The 15,667-nt window shown below is 40.0% G+C and overlaps 1 protein-coding gene across 4 annotated transcripts in view; it reads right to left on the bottom strand.

Moving 5' to 3' along the window:
* The window catches only part of Atp6v1h (ATPase H+ transporting V1 subunit H), a 113,283-nt gene that overhangs the window by 65,860 nt on the left and 31,756 nt on the right, over positions 1-15,667 (bottom strand). For all 4 annotated transcript variants that reach the window (XM_008844423.3, XM_008844421.2, XM_008844422.2 and 1 more), the window contains 2 exons: positions 11,965-12,062; positions 3,372-3,564 (listed from right to left, as the gene is read on the bottom strand). In XM_008844423.3, the coding sequence (XP_008842645.1) occupies positions 3,372-3,564; positions 11,965-12,062 (291 nt within the window). The remainder of the gene's footprint in view (positions 1-3,371; positions 3,565-11,964; positions 12,063-15,667) is intronic.

Raw genomic sequence — 15,667 nt, 5'->3', positions numbered from 1 at the left:
TATGTCTGTTAAACATCCAAGAAGGTTAGTTCCACCATTCTGGCATTTTTAATTACTGTGTGTCTTGCAGATAAATGTTGGGTAATGACCAGTTGGTCTCAAATAAACCTTATCTAGAGATATATTCCTTGATCTGTTATATATAATTTGTCAGTAGATTGTAGAATAATATGGTTCCCTCTGGTTTTTGTGACTAGCTAGGCATTGTTTCTCTCTTGTATCGTCTCACCCCTCTATCATGGTTTTCCCACTTAAGGTGCCCCCACTTCCCCCCCTTTCTTCTTTGAGGCTATTGTGAAGGGGAGTGTTTCCCCTTCACTGAGTGTTTCTCAGATTGCTTGTTACTGGTATATAGAAAGGATACTGATTTTGTAGACTAATTTTGTAACCTGCCACTTTACTCAAAGTGTTGATCAGGAGGTCTAGGAGTTTCCTGGTGGAATTTTTAGGATCTCTTAGGTATACTATCATATTGTCTGCAACAAGGGATAATTTGACCTCATCTTTTCCAATTATTACTCCTATAATTTCCTTCTCTTGTCTTATTTCTCTTGCAAGAGTTTCAAGTACTATGTTGAAAAGGAGTGGAGATAGTGGACAGCCTTGTCTGGTTCCTGATTGTAATGGGAATGCCTCCAGGTTTTTTTCCATTTAGAATGATGTTGGCTGTGGGTTTCTTGTAGATAGCTTTAATTACATTGTGGTATGTTCCCTCCAGTCCAATTCCCTTTAGAACTTTTATCATGAATGCATGCAGAATTTTGTCAAAAGTCTTTTCTGCATCTATTGAGATGACGATGTTTTTGTCTTTATATGATTTATGACATTTATTGACTTGCATATATTGAACCATCTCTGGAATAAAGCCTACTTGATCATGGTGAACGATCTTTTTGATGTACATCTGTCTGCAAGCATTTTGAGAATTTTTGCATCTGTGTTCATTAAGGATTTGGTTCTACAGTTTTCTTTTGTGGTTGTGTCTTTACCTGGTTTGGGCATTAGAGTGATGCTGGCTTCATAGAAGGAATTTGGAAGGTCTCCCTCTGTTTCAATCATTTAGAATAACTTAAATAGTACTGGTTGGAATGGAAGCCTTCTTTAAATGTCTGGTAGAAGTCTGCTGTAAATTCATCTGGGCCTGCGTATTTTTTAGTCCAGAGGTTTTGTATTGCTGTTTCTATTTCCTTAAATGTTATGGGCCTGTTCAAGCTGTTGATCTCTTCTTGGCTTAACTTTGGTGGGTCTCATGATTTCAGATATCCATCCATTTCTTTCAGGTTTTCAAAATACTCCCTTATAATGTTCTGGATCTTTTGGGTGTCTGTTATGATGTTTCCCCTTCTCTCATTTTGTTGATTTGGATTTTCTCTTTCTTTCTCTTAGTTAACTGGGCTAAAGGTCTATCTTGTTTAGTTTTTCAAAGAACCACCTGCTAGATTCATTGATTCTTTGTATTATTTTCTTTGTTTCTATTTCATTAATTTCTGCTCTGATTTTTGTTATTTCTCTTTTGCTGGGTTTGGGTTTCATTTGCTGTTGCTTTTCAAGTATGTTGAGTTGCAATTTTAAGTCATTTATCTGTGCTCTTTCTGATTTTTTAACGTAGGTACTTAGAACGATAAACTTCCCTCTTAGGACTGCTTTTTAAAGTGTTCCAGAGGTTTTACTGTGTTGTATTACCCTTTTCATTGAATTCCAGGAGTAGTATTCTTTCTTAATTTCTCCTTTGACCCACTCATTATTCAGGCATGTGTTGTTTAATCTCCATGAGTTCATGTGGTTACTAGGGCTTCTTCTAGTGTTGATTTTAAGCTTTATTGCATTGTGGGCTGATAGAATATCATGGACTTATTTCTTTTTTTTTTTTTTTTTTTTTTGTTATTTGTTGAGATTTGTTTTCTACCCCAGTATGTGGTCAATGTTTGAGAAAGTTCCATGGGGGGAATAGAAAGTGTATTATTTGGTGCTTGGGTGGGAATATTCGGAAGATGTCTATTAAGTCCATTTGATGTATGGTATCAATTTATTCAGATGTCTCTATATAGTCTTTGTCTGGTTGACCTGTCTAATGGACACAGTGGGGTACTGAAGTCCCCTACTATTACTGAGTTGAGGTTAACCTGTGTCTGCTGAGGTCTTTTCCCCTACCCTACTGCAGAGCAGGAAGTTCCACCCCGGGGATGTGGGAGGGGCCTCATGTAATCCCAATTAGGGGGTTGGGTACTGTGTGATTTGGAAATGCGCACCACCACACATGGAGACAAGATCCAGGCACTCTCAGGAGGTCTGCTAAAGTCTCAGCCATTACCCTACTGTCATATAATTGTTTTTAAGTCTAAAACAAAATCATGTGTCTATTTATATATTTATCTCTACATGCCTGGAAGCACTGTAAAGATATTACTGGCTGTATTTGACTAATGTGATGCTAATGCTACTTCAATCTTTGTAGCACATCTGTACTTTTTATTTTTGACTGCTTTGAAGAACAGACCCCTACACTAACAAGTCTGCCCCTATCAGGAATGCCATCTCTCTACCTCCCATGTGCAAAGCAGAGGACACCCAAATACCAATGATCCCCATAAATTAGCAATGGTGACAAGAACCATTACAACAGGGCTCTGGTGAGTTAACAAATGGAAGCCCCTGAGGAAGATGTAGGGCATTGAGTAGCAAGCACCCCGTGTGACGTGTCCAGTAACAAGCCATGGGCAGCATCCCTAAGACATTGCAACAACCAAGCCATCCCCAGGAGCCCATCTGAATCCTAAGGAGATGAACAAGATTATCAGCAGTCGGTCCAGTAAAAACAATGGCTCTGGGAACCAACTGAAAAAGTTCATTTCTGTGCTACAACAAAGCTCCTTGCCCGTCCTCGGCACCCTCAGCTTCACACATGCTCATATACTTGACAAAATTCTATATCCTAATATCCAATAATACAGCTTATGTTTAAAATAACTACGTTTCTTCAGTTCCCTCAGAAACATGCTGGTACCTAGCAGATCCAAGATCTGAAATATAACTCCCAACTAAAAGATAGGCTCTGTAAGAGAAAAGCTCCTTCATTAATAGTCCCTTTGCCAGCACTGCCACAAAAAGCGTCTTTCTCCATCTGAAAGTAACCACAGTACATTTCTTTACAAGCATTCCTAATTCACATATTCCATTTACATGGTTTACTTCCCACCTGCCCAGTGACATAAGAAAAATTAGTGCTACTTCACTGCATTCAGAAAAATCTATAGATTACGAAGCATACAGTGAAGAAGTAACTGTTCCATTTGATAAAGGCTCAAAGGCACAGCACAGGAGAAAGTCCTGCACACACACACAGACACAGTCCACCACCATTAAGTACTTACACGGAATGCCGCAAGGATGATTCTTGTCACTTTCTCTTTGACAGATTCTTGAAGGATGTCAGACAGAACAGGAATGATATTATAGCGGCGAAGGTGTTCACACATTTGAGGACTGAATGCCAGGAGCCATATTGAAAAAATCATTTGATACTGAAGTTGGAAGCCACACTTGTTACTCAAAACTCCCATTATGCTAAAAAGAAACAGAGAAAACATTTAATATCAGCACAACAGAAAAGGAAATGAATGAGTCCACTCGTATGCTAATGGAACAAATCCCTGAACCACGTCCTTGGTCTCTTTTGCACCAGGCATAGCACTCAAGTATCTTGACTAGACTGTACCCCGTCAGAGTCATTCCCGGCACAGCAGCACCTGACCCTCTCTCTCCACAAGTCACAGAAACTCGGGAAGCAGGAGCATCGCTGCAGGGTGGCGATGATAAAGGGAAGCAAGTGCTAAGTGAAATGTGGAGACAGCTGAGAACTGGAGCCAGCAGGGAATGGGAGCAGAATCAATGCCAGCTTAAGGCAACTTTTTTCCCAGTGTATATCTTTATTTAAATTTGTGCCCTTCATACAAAACATCTTAATCACCTTCAGACCCCCTTCCTGATCTGCATCCTCCAAAATCTCCCCCTGCCACCGGATTTCATGTATTCTGTCATATATGTTAAGTCCTATCAAGTCAAGTTTGTACACCCAGATGTTTCTCAATACAAGTTCATCCACTGGAATCTAATCAGCCTTCTAAAGTCTCTCCCTAAGATAAGACCAACTCTCCCTCACCCAGCAGTAATCAGCTGCCAATACTTCTTCATCTAAGGTTGGGGCCTGCTGCCCATTTCCCCAGTTCTATGCTGGGTTTCTGTCTGATTACATGTGATTACATGGCCTTCTGCATGCTGACACCATTTCTGTTAACTTCATACAAGCAAGTTTCCAGAGGCCCGGAAGACTCTGTTTCCAACCCTGGCTCTTACAATCTTCCAGCCCCCTCTTCCACAATGGTCTCTGAGCTATCAGTGGGTGAGGTTAAATATAGGAGTCCTATCCAGGGACACACTCTCTACACTCTTATTTTCTACATTTTGCCAGTTGTGGCCTTCTGTGTGCATCACCTTCTGTTGTATGAGGAAGCTTCACTGATGAGAGTTGAGAAATCTTTACCCACTGTTCCGCTATGTTCATGAGTCTTAAGGCAACTTTTATATCAAGATTTTGAGCTTGGGCAACCAAGAGAAGAGCTTTAAGACGTAGAAAACTCAGAAAAAAGGGAGAAAATAACTTTGGGAAACCCGTCACAGCCAATCATGGAATTTGGTGCAGGGTGGGGGTGTAGAAAAAATGTCAGACACTTCTCACTTCATCTCTTACTTCACTGATAAAGAAAACTGAGAAGGGGGCTGGAGAGATGGCTCAGTGGTTAAGAGTACTGACTGCTCTTGCAGAGGACCCAGGTTCAATTCCCAGCACCCACATGGCAGCTAACAACTGTCTGTAACTCCAGGTCCAGGGGAATCTGACCCCCTCTTCTGACCTCCAAGGGCACTGCACAACACGGGTACACTTACATATATACAGGCAATACACTCATACACACAAAAGTTTTTAAAAAATAATTTTTTTAAAGAAGAAAGAAAACAGAGAACTCCACTGAAGTGAAAGGGGTTGTCCCAAAGGGGAGATAGTGTAAAAAGTGAAGGACATTTCCCTGGGACACACACACACACACACACACACACACACACACACACACCATTCAAGGAAGGCAGAAATCATCAAATAAGATAATCAAAAATGACCAGTGGAACTAAGGGGCTCAGACTCCACAGAATGCCCAACAGAGTCACCCCTAACATAAAATATGGCTCTTAGTAAGTGACCCAATATTGACTGATCACTTTGAACAAGTATATCACACTAACCCAAGATGTCAAAACAGGGAAACTGGTGAGAAGAGAGAAGATATGCATGCTTTTAATTTTTCTGTAAATGTAAAGCTGCTCTATTAAAGAACATTTTAACATTTGATAACCTACTATTGATGTAGACGTATATCTGTGCCAGCTGTCTAGTTTTGTGATCTTCTATTTTTTACGTGCATGAGTGCCTGCAAGTATGCAAGTGCACCTGTGTCATGCAATGCCCTTAGAGGCCAGAAGACGGCATCGGATCTCTTGGAACTGGAGTTGCAGGAGTTGTTAGCCACCATGCACAGTGTGGATGCTGGGAATTAGACCCAGGTTCTCTGGAAAAACAGCCAGTGCTCTGTGCTGAACACGTTTTTTGTGTTTGTAAACAGCTCTAAATTTACTTAACTATTCTCAATTTTCTCATGTGTTGTTTCTACCTGAAGTACCTTCCAGTTGTTATATAAAACTTGCTTTTATTAAATACTGTATCTCAACTGCAAAATAGTTTTTATATTTCAACAGCCTAGTATCTGATTTCCTTTGTTCTCTGTTCCAGTTACTAAACTAGGCCTTCTATACTATGTTTTTTGATGTTGTGGCTAATGGCCTGGACACCCATTCCTCTGAGGCACCAGCTTGATGCTAGGATCCAGGAGGGAACTAAAGGCTGCCTGTGAGGACACAGAAAGAAGGTGCAGGCCTGCTGGCTTTCTGCACCTGTGTCACAAGGTGGCACTTCCTTGTGAAGTAGTGCTCCGTTCCCATGGCAGTAGCCAATTCAGTGGCAGCTATTCCAGCTCTAACACACAGCCTCAGAGACACCATCACTAGTCAGCTGGGCCTTTCTTGAGAGGCCTGGGTCCCTTCATGAGCTTCTTCCTCAGGAATCACAGGCACCAACAAGAGGAGCAGACCCTCCTCAAAGGTCTAAATGTCATCTTCCCTTGCCCCTCCAAGCATGAACATTTCTGTGATGCTAGCCCCAGACCTACAGGTGGTCTTTGCTTTGGTTTCAGAACAAATTGTCATATTCAATTATCTACTAGTTTGAAACCACAGTAGAAATGTTTCAAAAGGAAGGTATCAACAATGATTAATCTTTTAGAGAAGTTCAAGGGAATTTAAAATTAAATACAATTCGTATGTTTTCACTGAAAGGATGAAGCAAAGGAATATTCTAATGAAGTAAAATTTCCTGCTTACCAGAACAGGGAAGGAATTCATATCAGAACAAGAACCCTGAATTCTGTGGAGTAGGAAAGCAGAGCAGGACAAGGGACACAGGACAAAGACCAGGACACATCCAAGTGCACTGCTTCAACAAGTAGTTGTTGAGGGTCTCTAAAGGAGGTGCAGTGCAAGGGCAGACAAGATCAAAGGGAGACAAGATGACACTGCGTATGCTCTCAAACAACTTACAGGCTAGCACAGTCAGAGGGAGGCCTGAGAAATGAATGGGAATTCATTGTTTAGATCTTGTTTTCCCTCATGATGGCAAGTTAAATGTGACTGCTCAGTCAAAGTACTGAAAACCTAACAGTCTGGGGAAGCTGACAAAGTCACAAGCTGAAGCTGTGGGACCCTCAAAGCTACTGTGAGGGGTTTTGATACTTTCTTACTAGGTTATAACCCTCTTAAAGGAAAGGCTGCCTATCTTCATATCCTCCATAATACTTAGCACAACATTATAAGGAAAGTTCAGTAGGTGCAAATTACTGTCAAATCTAACATTAGAGAGAAGGTTAGGCTCCATGAAGCCAGAAATCCTATTTAGTATCCTGTTTTTCAAGCAAGGTTTTAATTAAATCAAACAAATACAGGGAGCAGAGACAAAACAGGTGGCTTACTAGCTAGCGTGCATTTTCAGTAATCTGTTGCCTACATTCCCCTATCACACAAAAATGCATAATTAGAACTATTTTTCAAATCTTACTTTAAACTTAGTATGACTTTTTACTTTCAAAATATTTCAATTTGGTGTTATAAATGTTCACAAACACTAGCTGAATTTGTGGAGGCAATTACCCCCAGGAAATACCTACCTTAAGCTCTCAAATTTAAAAAAAAAAAAAAAAAGTCAATGCTAACTTTTAGGCTGCTAATACAGTTAACATGCAACACAATGAAAAATATAGTTCTCAGGTTGAAGAGATGGCTCAGCAGTTAAAGGCACTGGTTGTTCTTGCAGAAGACCCAGGTTCGAATCCCAACACCCACACGGTGGCTAACAACTAGCTGTAACTCCAGTTCCATGGGGTATGACACTTTCTTCTGTCTTCCCATGCACTGCACAACATGGGTGCACCTACACACAGCAGGCGTAACACTCATACACATAAAATTTTTAAAATGAAGAAAGAAAAATTCAGTTCTTCTATAAGAACATTCAAAAAATACTGTATCATGTATGCAATAGGCTTTTTTTTTAAGTCAGTACACTGACTAAAATGTATGGAATTGTTTTTATTAATCGATTATCTTCCTCTCTTCAAACAGGCTATACTTGAATTTTTTTCTCCTCACATTATTCCTAGTTATGATTTGAGAAGCATCACAAAGAAACAAAACTGTTCACTGCAAAAGAAAGACTACATATTTTATTTCTGGAAACAGGAAAGCTATTGAATACTTAATACTGTTGATTGTTCTTCAAAGTTAAGTATGATACTAGTGATGACCACACAGCACTTGATTCACCTCCACATACCAAGAGGATCCACTGGACCAATGTTTTGTACCTCAGTTTATTTTTGGAATAAAAAAGTAACTGTCTGTACAGATTACTATTTCATGACTTTCTTGTGGGTCCCCTGAAGAGGGAAAAAAATGCTTTCAGCTTAGCAGGATAAAATTCACTTTATCTTGCAAATAACCATATGGACCTACTGAACTTTCCTAAAGACCTATAACATATTATGTGATCTTGGTGATCTTGTGCCTTTTCATCTTACAGATATCATCTCACTAATTATAATATTTCACTAAGTATAACTAGCATGCAATTGTGAAAAATGAAAGCTGGAGCCACATGGACTATCCCAGGGCGATGATGTAATGGCATCATCGTCTTTTCCTATTACAGTGCCAAAAATCCTGCAACATCTTTTAGGAAGGTGAATGGGGCTGGAGGGATGGTTCGGTGGTGAAGAACACTGGCTGCTCTTGCAGAGGACCCAGGTTGGGCTCCCAGCACCCACATCAGACAGTTCACAACTGCCTATAACTCAGTTCCAGGGTATCTGATGCATCTCCTGGCCTCTGTAGACACTGCATGTAAGTGATACACTTACAGACAAGCAGGAAAAACACACATACACATTAATAAAAATAATTTTTAAAAAAATTTTAAGATGGAACACCTGGGTGTGGTGGTGCATGCCTTTAATCCTGGCACTCAGGAGGCTAATGCAGGAGGATCTTTATGAGATCGAGGCCAGCTTGGTCTACATAGCAAGTTCCAGACCAGTGAGGCTACATGGTGAGACTCTGTCAAAACACAAAAAAAATTAATAAAAAAGACGGACTGTCTTTGGGTTTCTGTTCAGAAAAGAGTACCAGAATCTTGAGAACGCTGGTCTTAGATAAGAGCAGCTCACTATGCTCATACAGTTTGCACAAATAATGTGATTTATGCTAGACAGCTACTGCTATGATTTGTATGTCAGTGTCCCTCCAAAATTCATGTTATAATCATAAACCCAAAATTGATAGCATGATCAGGCAGAGCTTCTGGGAGATTAGATCATAGGATAGAACCCTAAATGCCTTATTAAAAAAAAAAAAACCCTGAGAAAGGCCTTTAGCCCATCTATCTGTGAGGTCACAGTGAAAGACAGTCAACCAGAAACCAGGAAGTAAGCTCTCACCACAAACCAAATCCAACAGGATCAGGATCTTGGACTTCCCAGGATCTTGGATCTTGGCCACTAGAACTGTAAGAAATAAGCTGCAGCATTCTTAAGCCACCCCCACCCATGGTATTTTGGTTTAGAAAACTACTTTCCTTTTAGCACTCTGGATTTTCAAGATGTTATCAGCAGAGTGCCTATGCAACTAGCCTCCAGGGAGTCTTTTTTTTAATATTTTATTCATTATTTTTATTTTATGTGTATGAGTACATTGCCTGCATATATGGGAGTCCACCCATGTCATGCAATGCCATGGAGGTCAGAAGAGGGCTTTGGATTTCCCTGGAACTGGAGCTAAGGATGGTTTGTAGTCACCATGTGGGTGCTGGGAATCGAACCCAGGTCCTCTGCAAGAGCAGTCAGTGCTCTTAACCACTGAGCCATCTCTCCAGCCCCAGGAGCTGAGTCTTTAACAGTTCTCCTGGACAGAAACCTCACACAGATGTTGCTACATTTCCACTGTTGGGAAGATGCATTTCATATGGCCTCATGAGAGAGGGAGGCATGAGGAAGTTTCATGCTTTCTTCATGGATTCTTCCAAACTCAGATGTGTCTTCATGGTCCACCTGTCTATCCTTAGCATATCTCTACAATAAATCTTAGCTATAAGTACCAAAATCTGCCTACTCTCATAATAAGTCCTAATGAATCTCCCAACTCAACGTGAACATACTTGAGAACTGGGACATTTTTACTGTCCACCCACAACAGCAACTAACGGGGAAGGCATTTCACAGTTATTAAACAGAAGATGAAAGTAAAGAGTGAAGTACCACTTTATCCTCTGGCAATAATAATGAAATTGGCTATATAAGTGAAACTTTAAACTCTGAGAATTTAGATGTCTTTCTCATATTTTTTTTTCAAATTCAAGAACTGATCTAAAAGGAGCTGAAGAGATGGCTCAGTGGTTAAGAGTGCTTGCTCTGTAATCATCAGGACTAGATCCCTGCATCCACATAACTAGCAGGTATCCTTGCAAATGCCTGTGACCCCAGTCCAATGGAGTAGAGACAGGAGTTGGCTTCCAGGCCAGCTGAGATGTAAGCCCCAGGTTCAGGAAGAAACCCTGCCTCAGAGGAACAGCAGAGAGTGATCGAAGAGGACATAAGTTGCCCTGTTTTGGTCCCCACACAAACACACATACAGACAGACACAGACAGACCCACACAAACAGACAGACACAGACAGATACAGACAGACCGACAGACAGACCCACAGACACAGACAAACACACAGACAGACATAGACAGACACACACACACAGACAGACACACTCAGACACATACCACACACAACATTAAATAAACAAACAAAACTGATTTAAGGACAAAAAGAAAATATAGTATCCTCATTGAGAAGACCATCAACATGAAAGACTTTGAGACAATATTATGCAACAAGAACCTAGGGCCAGCAAGATGGCTCAGCGGGTGATGGCACTTGCTGCCAAGCCTGACCTGAATTCAATCCCCAGGACCCACATGGTGGGAAGAAGAAAACCAACTTCCACCACACATGCTCTGTGAAGCTAAAGTGTGTGTGCACACAATAGACAGGCAGGCAGGCAGGCAGGCAGGCAGGCAGACCAACCAACCAACCGACTGACCCACTGACAATTTTTTAAAAAAGAATCTAGTTCATTTTTGCTCAGTCATATTGTTGTTTTCTTTTCTCTTTTGTGGTATTTGTCTATCAAATTTTACTTAACACAACAAGGTTTACAATGTTTAAATTCTAATCTAAGTTATTTTACACTTTCTATTTTAGTTATGTTAATTTTTTCATAAAAGGACTAAAAAATATTTTAAGAGTCCATTAGATCTCATGAAAAACTGGAACAGCTATTATTAATTGAAGATGGGGTTAAATAATAATAAATAAATTGAAATTTTGCAAATTAATACAAGAATAATAACTTATTCAGCCAATGAAGACTAAATAATCTGTGACAATTTAAATCTAATTCCTAAGACTAGCCATTTGTGGAAGTAACACTAAGAAACTGCAGCAACTGTCTGCTAAAGAAGTCCAGAATCTCTGGGTCTCTTTTCATAGGTGCTCCTCACACCTGACATGCAACCCAGGAGTCCAACAGAGATGGACAACACATCATTCAATCAACCCCCATTCTAAATCCTCAATTACCAAACTCCCCTGTTGATACTGAGCTTCCTGTACAGATTTTCCAAGAGAAATGATGCTCTTACTAATTTAAAAGAGTATCTGGTTTAAAAGCACTTAGCTTTCTCATTAAGTATGAAATAAATTCGCTAAGGGTAAAACAGAATCTCCACTCTTTCGAGATCTTTTGGCATATAAGTTTGCCAAACCAAAGTAGACAAGTCCTCAAAGTTTCTATACCTGCTAATTAGGATCCCACAAAGCATGGAATTGTATGGCATTAGCAAGAATGATAGTTTATAGTCAAGCTTTTTTGCTTTGGGTTGTTTTGTTTTTTTCAGTAACACTTTTTCTTATTGATTTTTTGCCTGCATTTGCCAAAATACTTTATAATTATTTTATATTTGTTTTGTCCAGCATTAGGTTCTTAAGAGGCCTTAATCGTTTATAAAACATAGAGCAAACAAGGGAAAGGGAGATGCTCAGCTCAACAGGTACTGACTATTAAGGTTAACATAATCCACTGTTAAGCAGACATAAGAATAAAATACTTCTTTTAGAAGAGTAAATCTATTAATTTCTTTGAAAATGTCAAGGAAAAATGCTCTTAAATGTTACTGTACATAGAAAGTAAAGGACACTCACCAGTTCACCCCATCTGCTTCCACCCAGGCAAAGCGGTACTCATTGACCCGGAGCATCAGCTGAAGACACCCAGCAACACACTGCACATACTGAGAAGTCTACACAGGAAGACATGCACACTGTTAGATGGGAAAGTATTTTTCATCATGAGGCCAAGCACACACCTTTCTACATGAAGAGTCTGCCCTTCAGTAAAATCTGTTAGCATTAGAGCACCCAAAATCTTCCAACACCCTTTGGAAAGTCAGTCCTCAAGTCTGTTTTTATCTTTGTCTCTTAGAAATTAAGGTGATTTTTAGCTCCCAAATTAAATCTACACAATCCAAGATTGCTTAACTGTATCTTTGATAGGGTTTAATAAGCCTTTCACCTTTCCATTCACATGTCCTGGAACAGAGGCACTACAAAGAGAAGTATGCCCTCCATCATGACGCAGAAGAATAAAACAACAAAAAGAAGACAGGCCTATAACCAAATAGCTTTCAGCAAGTTACTGAAGCTTTAATGCAGACCTCAGTTTCTTCATTCTTGATGAGAATAACACTGCCAGAGGACAGCACCTGAAGGGATGTGGTGAGAGTTAAAGCAAACAATCCATTTAGCACACAGCTAGAAACATATTTGAAGCACAGTAACTGGAAACCTCTGGCTGCCATACAAAAATCTCTAACATCCTAGATGTTGTAAAACCAACATAAGAGCTGAGGGACTGTGGAGGTGGTTCAGAGGTTAAGAGCACTTGATACTCTCGCAGAGCACCAGATTCAATTCCTAGCCCCACATTATGTACCTCACAACAATCCTTAGTTCTATTTTCATGGATTAGGGTGCCCTCTTTTGGCATCCACTGGAAACTGTGTAATCGTGGTGCACATATAGAAAAGCACACACACAAATAAAACATTTTCTTGTGTGTGAAAAAAAGAAATATCTAACACCTGTAAAGGACAATCTGATTTTTTTTTTTTAGTTTTTTTTTTTTCAATTTTATGTCTATGTATGTGTGTTTGAGTATACATATGTGAATCACATGTGTATAGGTACCTGTGGTGGCCAGAAGAGGGCATCCAATCACCTGAAATTACAGGTGGTTTTAAGTCACCTGATGTGGTGGGTACTGGGACTCAAACTCAGATCCTCTGCAAGAACAGCAAGTGCTCTTAACCAATGAGCCATCTCTCCAGCCCCAGACAACTCTGATTTTTAAAGTTGTTAGTTCAATAACTGTATCTCATAGAAACTGTGTTTAAACCTGAAACTTGAAATAAATGAGAATCATACATCCTTGGAGGTTATAAACCCTTTACCACAGCTAGTAAAAACACATAGTCTGGGCTATTGTCTTAATATTTACAATGAGTGTTATGTCTCTAAAAAATGAAGAGACAAAAGAAAATTTCAAATTCTAGCCTTTATAAAAAACAAACAAAAAAATTTAAAGGAATGACAGCTATCCTAAAAATTCACAAAACCTAAAATGTATGCTGCTATTAAACAGTGTTTTAACTGAAACAGTACTTATAAACACTATGAATCCAACACTTAGAAAGAAATTTGAGATACTCACATACAAGAACACAATAATGTAGGCATATTTGGTAGAAAAAGACAAATGCCATAAAGAAAACGTTACCTACCTTACTTCTACCTAGAAAGTAGTGAACATATATTCATGAATATAATTTACCACAAAACACAGGAGAAGCGGGGCATGATGACTCACACCCATAATCTTAGCACTTGAGAGGCTAAAGCTGGAGGACTGCCACGAGTTCAAGACCAGCCTGCACTACATATTTTGTCCCAGGCCAGCCTGGGCTATAGAGAATGGAACTCTTGTCTCAAAAACCACACACACATACACACAAATACATTAGCAAAAATTAATGACAAGTAGTATATTTTCATCTCTAAAACTTCCACATTAGGAAAAAAAAAATGCATTTTCCCAATTAAGTGTCAACAGGTAGAAACTTCTAATGAAAAAGACGAATCCTATCTTTCATGTTCAGAGGAAGAATATATGCAACATTTCTGGACAAAATGAGCAAAGGGCACCAATGGCACTCCTGCCTCTTCTATTTGACATATCAATTTTTCTCTCAAAACACAAATTCCTTGGTCCGCCTCAGTCTTTTCTGTGCCCATTCATCAGGCTACACTGGAATAGCTAATACATACAATACATTACAAGCATGGGCTCACGTTGTTCATTTCAGCTTTAGTAAGCGTTATGACACAGGTAACATGCTGGTCCTACAGCTCAGAAGGTTCTCCCATAGCAGGTCCTGTACCGTCTCAAAAGCTACTCTTACAGTGGTGACACAGTGAAGGAAATGGCAGAACTCTTTCTTTCAATTCAAATGAACTGCCTCTGTTCCTTTGCTTTCCCTTAAACTGTTGATAGTTTCATGTTATGTATAATTCAGTCTTTTAAAGAAAATTTAATCAGTCTCAGCTCAATCCAGCCAGTCCCACCACTAATCCTGAAGGAAGGCAATTCAGTCCTACTAGAAAAAAAATCATATGACCATGCGAAGCCATAAGCACTCTAACTTGTTCTCTCTCCCACTCCCACAGGTACCCTCTTCCTGTTCCACTCTTCTTCTAGGCTGACCAGAGAAAAACAGAGACCATGCCTTAAAGATGCATTTTGCTACAAACATCTCACCACCAAGCTGATCCACATTTGTAGCCATCCTTCCCTTACTCTTACCTGGGTACAGATGCAAGACCCATAGCTTCAGCAAGGTCTGTTTCCCCTTCCTCCCACTTTGTGCTCCACCACTCAGAAGAACCCTCTCCCCTGTGCTTACTCTCTCCTTCCTCATACTTTCATAGGACAGTTAAGTAAACCTGAGCTCTATCCTGTCAAAGGGCTATGCTTGGCCCTTCTAGACAGTGTACAAGCTTGCTGAAATAATTGACTGTGAAACTGCTGTTTAATGCTGTCTTCCCCAGACAAGACATGGCCCTCCGAAGGTAGAACTGTGCCCATGTTGCTCAGAGGCACGCTTTCAGCACCATGCATTGTATCTAGGAGGCACTCAATAAATGTCTCTTGAATGAACATACAAAACATGGTACAAATAAACTTTTCAAATTCCAAATAAATGCTGCCATAACAGAGATGATGTAATCATCTAAAAATCTCATCAAATTTTCTATACAAAATTTTGATATGCAGAAATACATACAAAATACAGCATTAGTATTCTTTCTTTTTGGAACTAGGGCTCAAATTGTTTAAAGTATTTCCTAAAGCAAATACGATCTCATAAAATCTTTTTTTTCATATCACAAAACATGACAGCAATGTATTTTTTTCTTTCTTTTTTGGTCTTGAAGAGTGGGTGCCCCCTCCCCCCCATTTACAGCTGCAGTAGAAAGTCCACACTCAAACATGGATTCTGTGACTCCCCGACAGCTGCATAAAACTGCAAGAGAGATGCCTCATGGCATTCTTGGCTTATATATCCTTAGACCCTCCCCCACGTGCAGCTAAGATCAGCTGATTGCATGGGAGAAATAAATGACTCCCCCCTTGACTCCTTGATGAGTGTGGGAAGGAGGTGTGACTATAGCTTTCCAGCATAGTAGTTGGAGTACACTTCCAGGTCACACTCCACCCCTCCCTCAGGCTCTTACATTCTTTCCACCAACCTCTTCCACAAAAGTCTCTGAGCCCTGGAGGGGGTGATAG

This window comes from Nannospalax galili, unplaced genomic scaffold (assembly GCF_000622305.1).
Source record: "Nannospalax galili isolate Female #2095 unplaced genomic scaffold, S.galili_v1.0 scaffold40, whole genome shotgun sequence".
NCBI classification, from domain to species: Eukaryota; Metazoa; Chordata; class Mammalia; order Rodentia; family Spalacidae; genus Nannospalax; species Nannospalax galili.
This window is presented reverse-complemented; position numbering and strand designations above follow the sequence as displayed.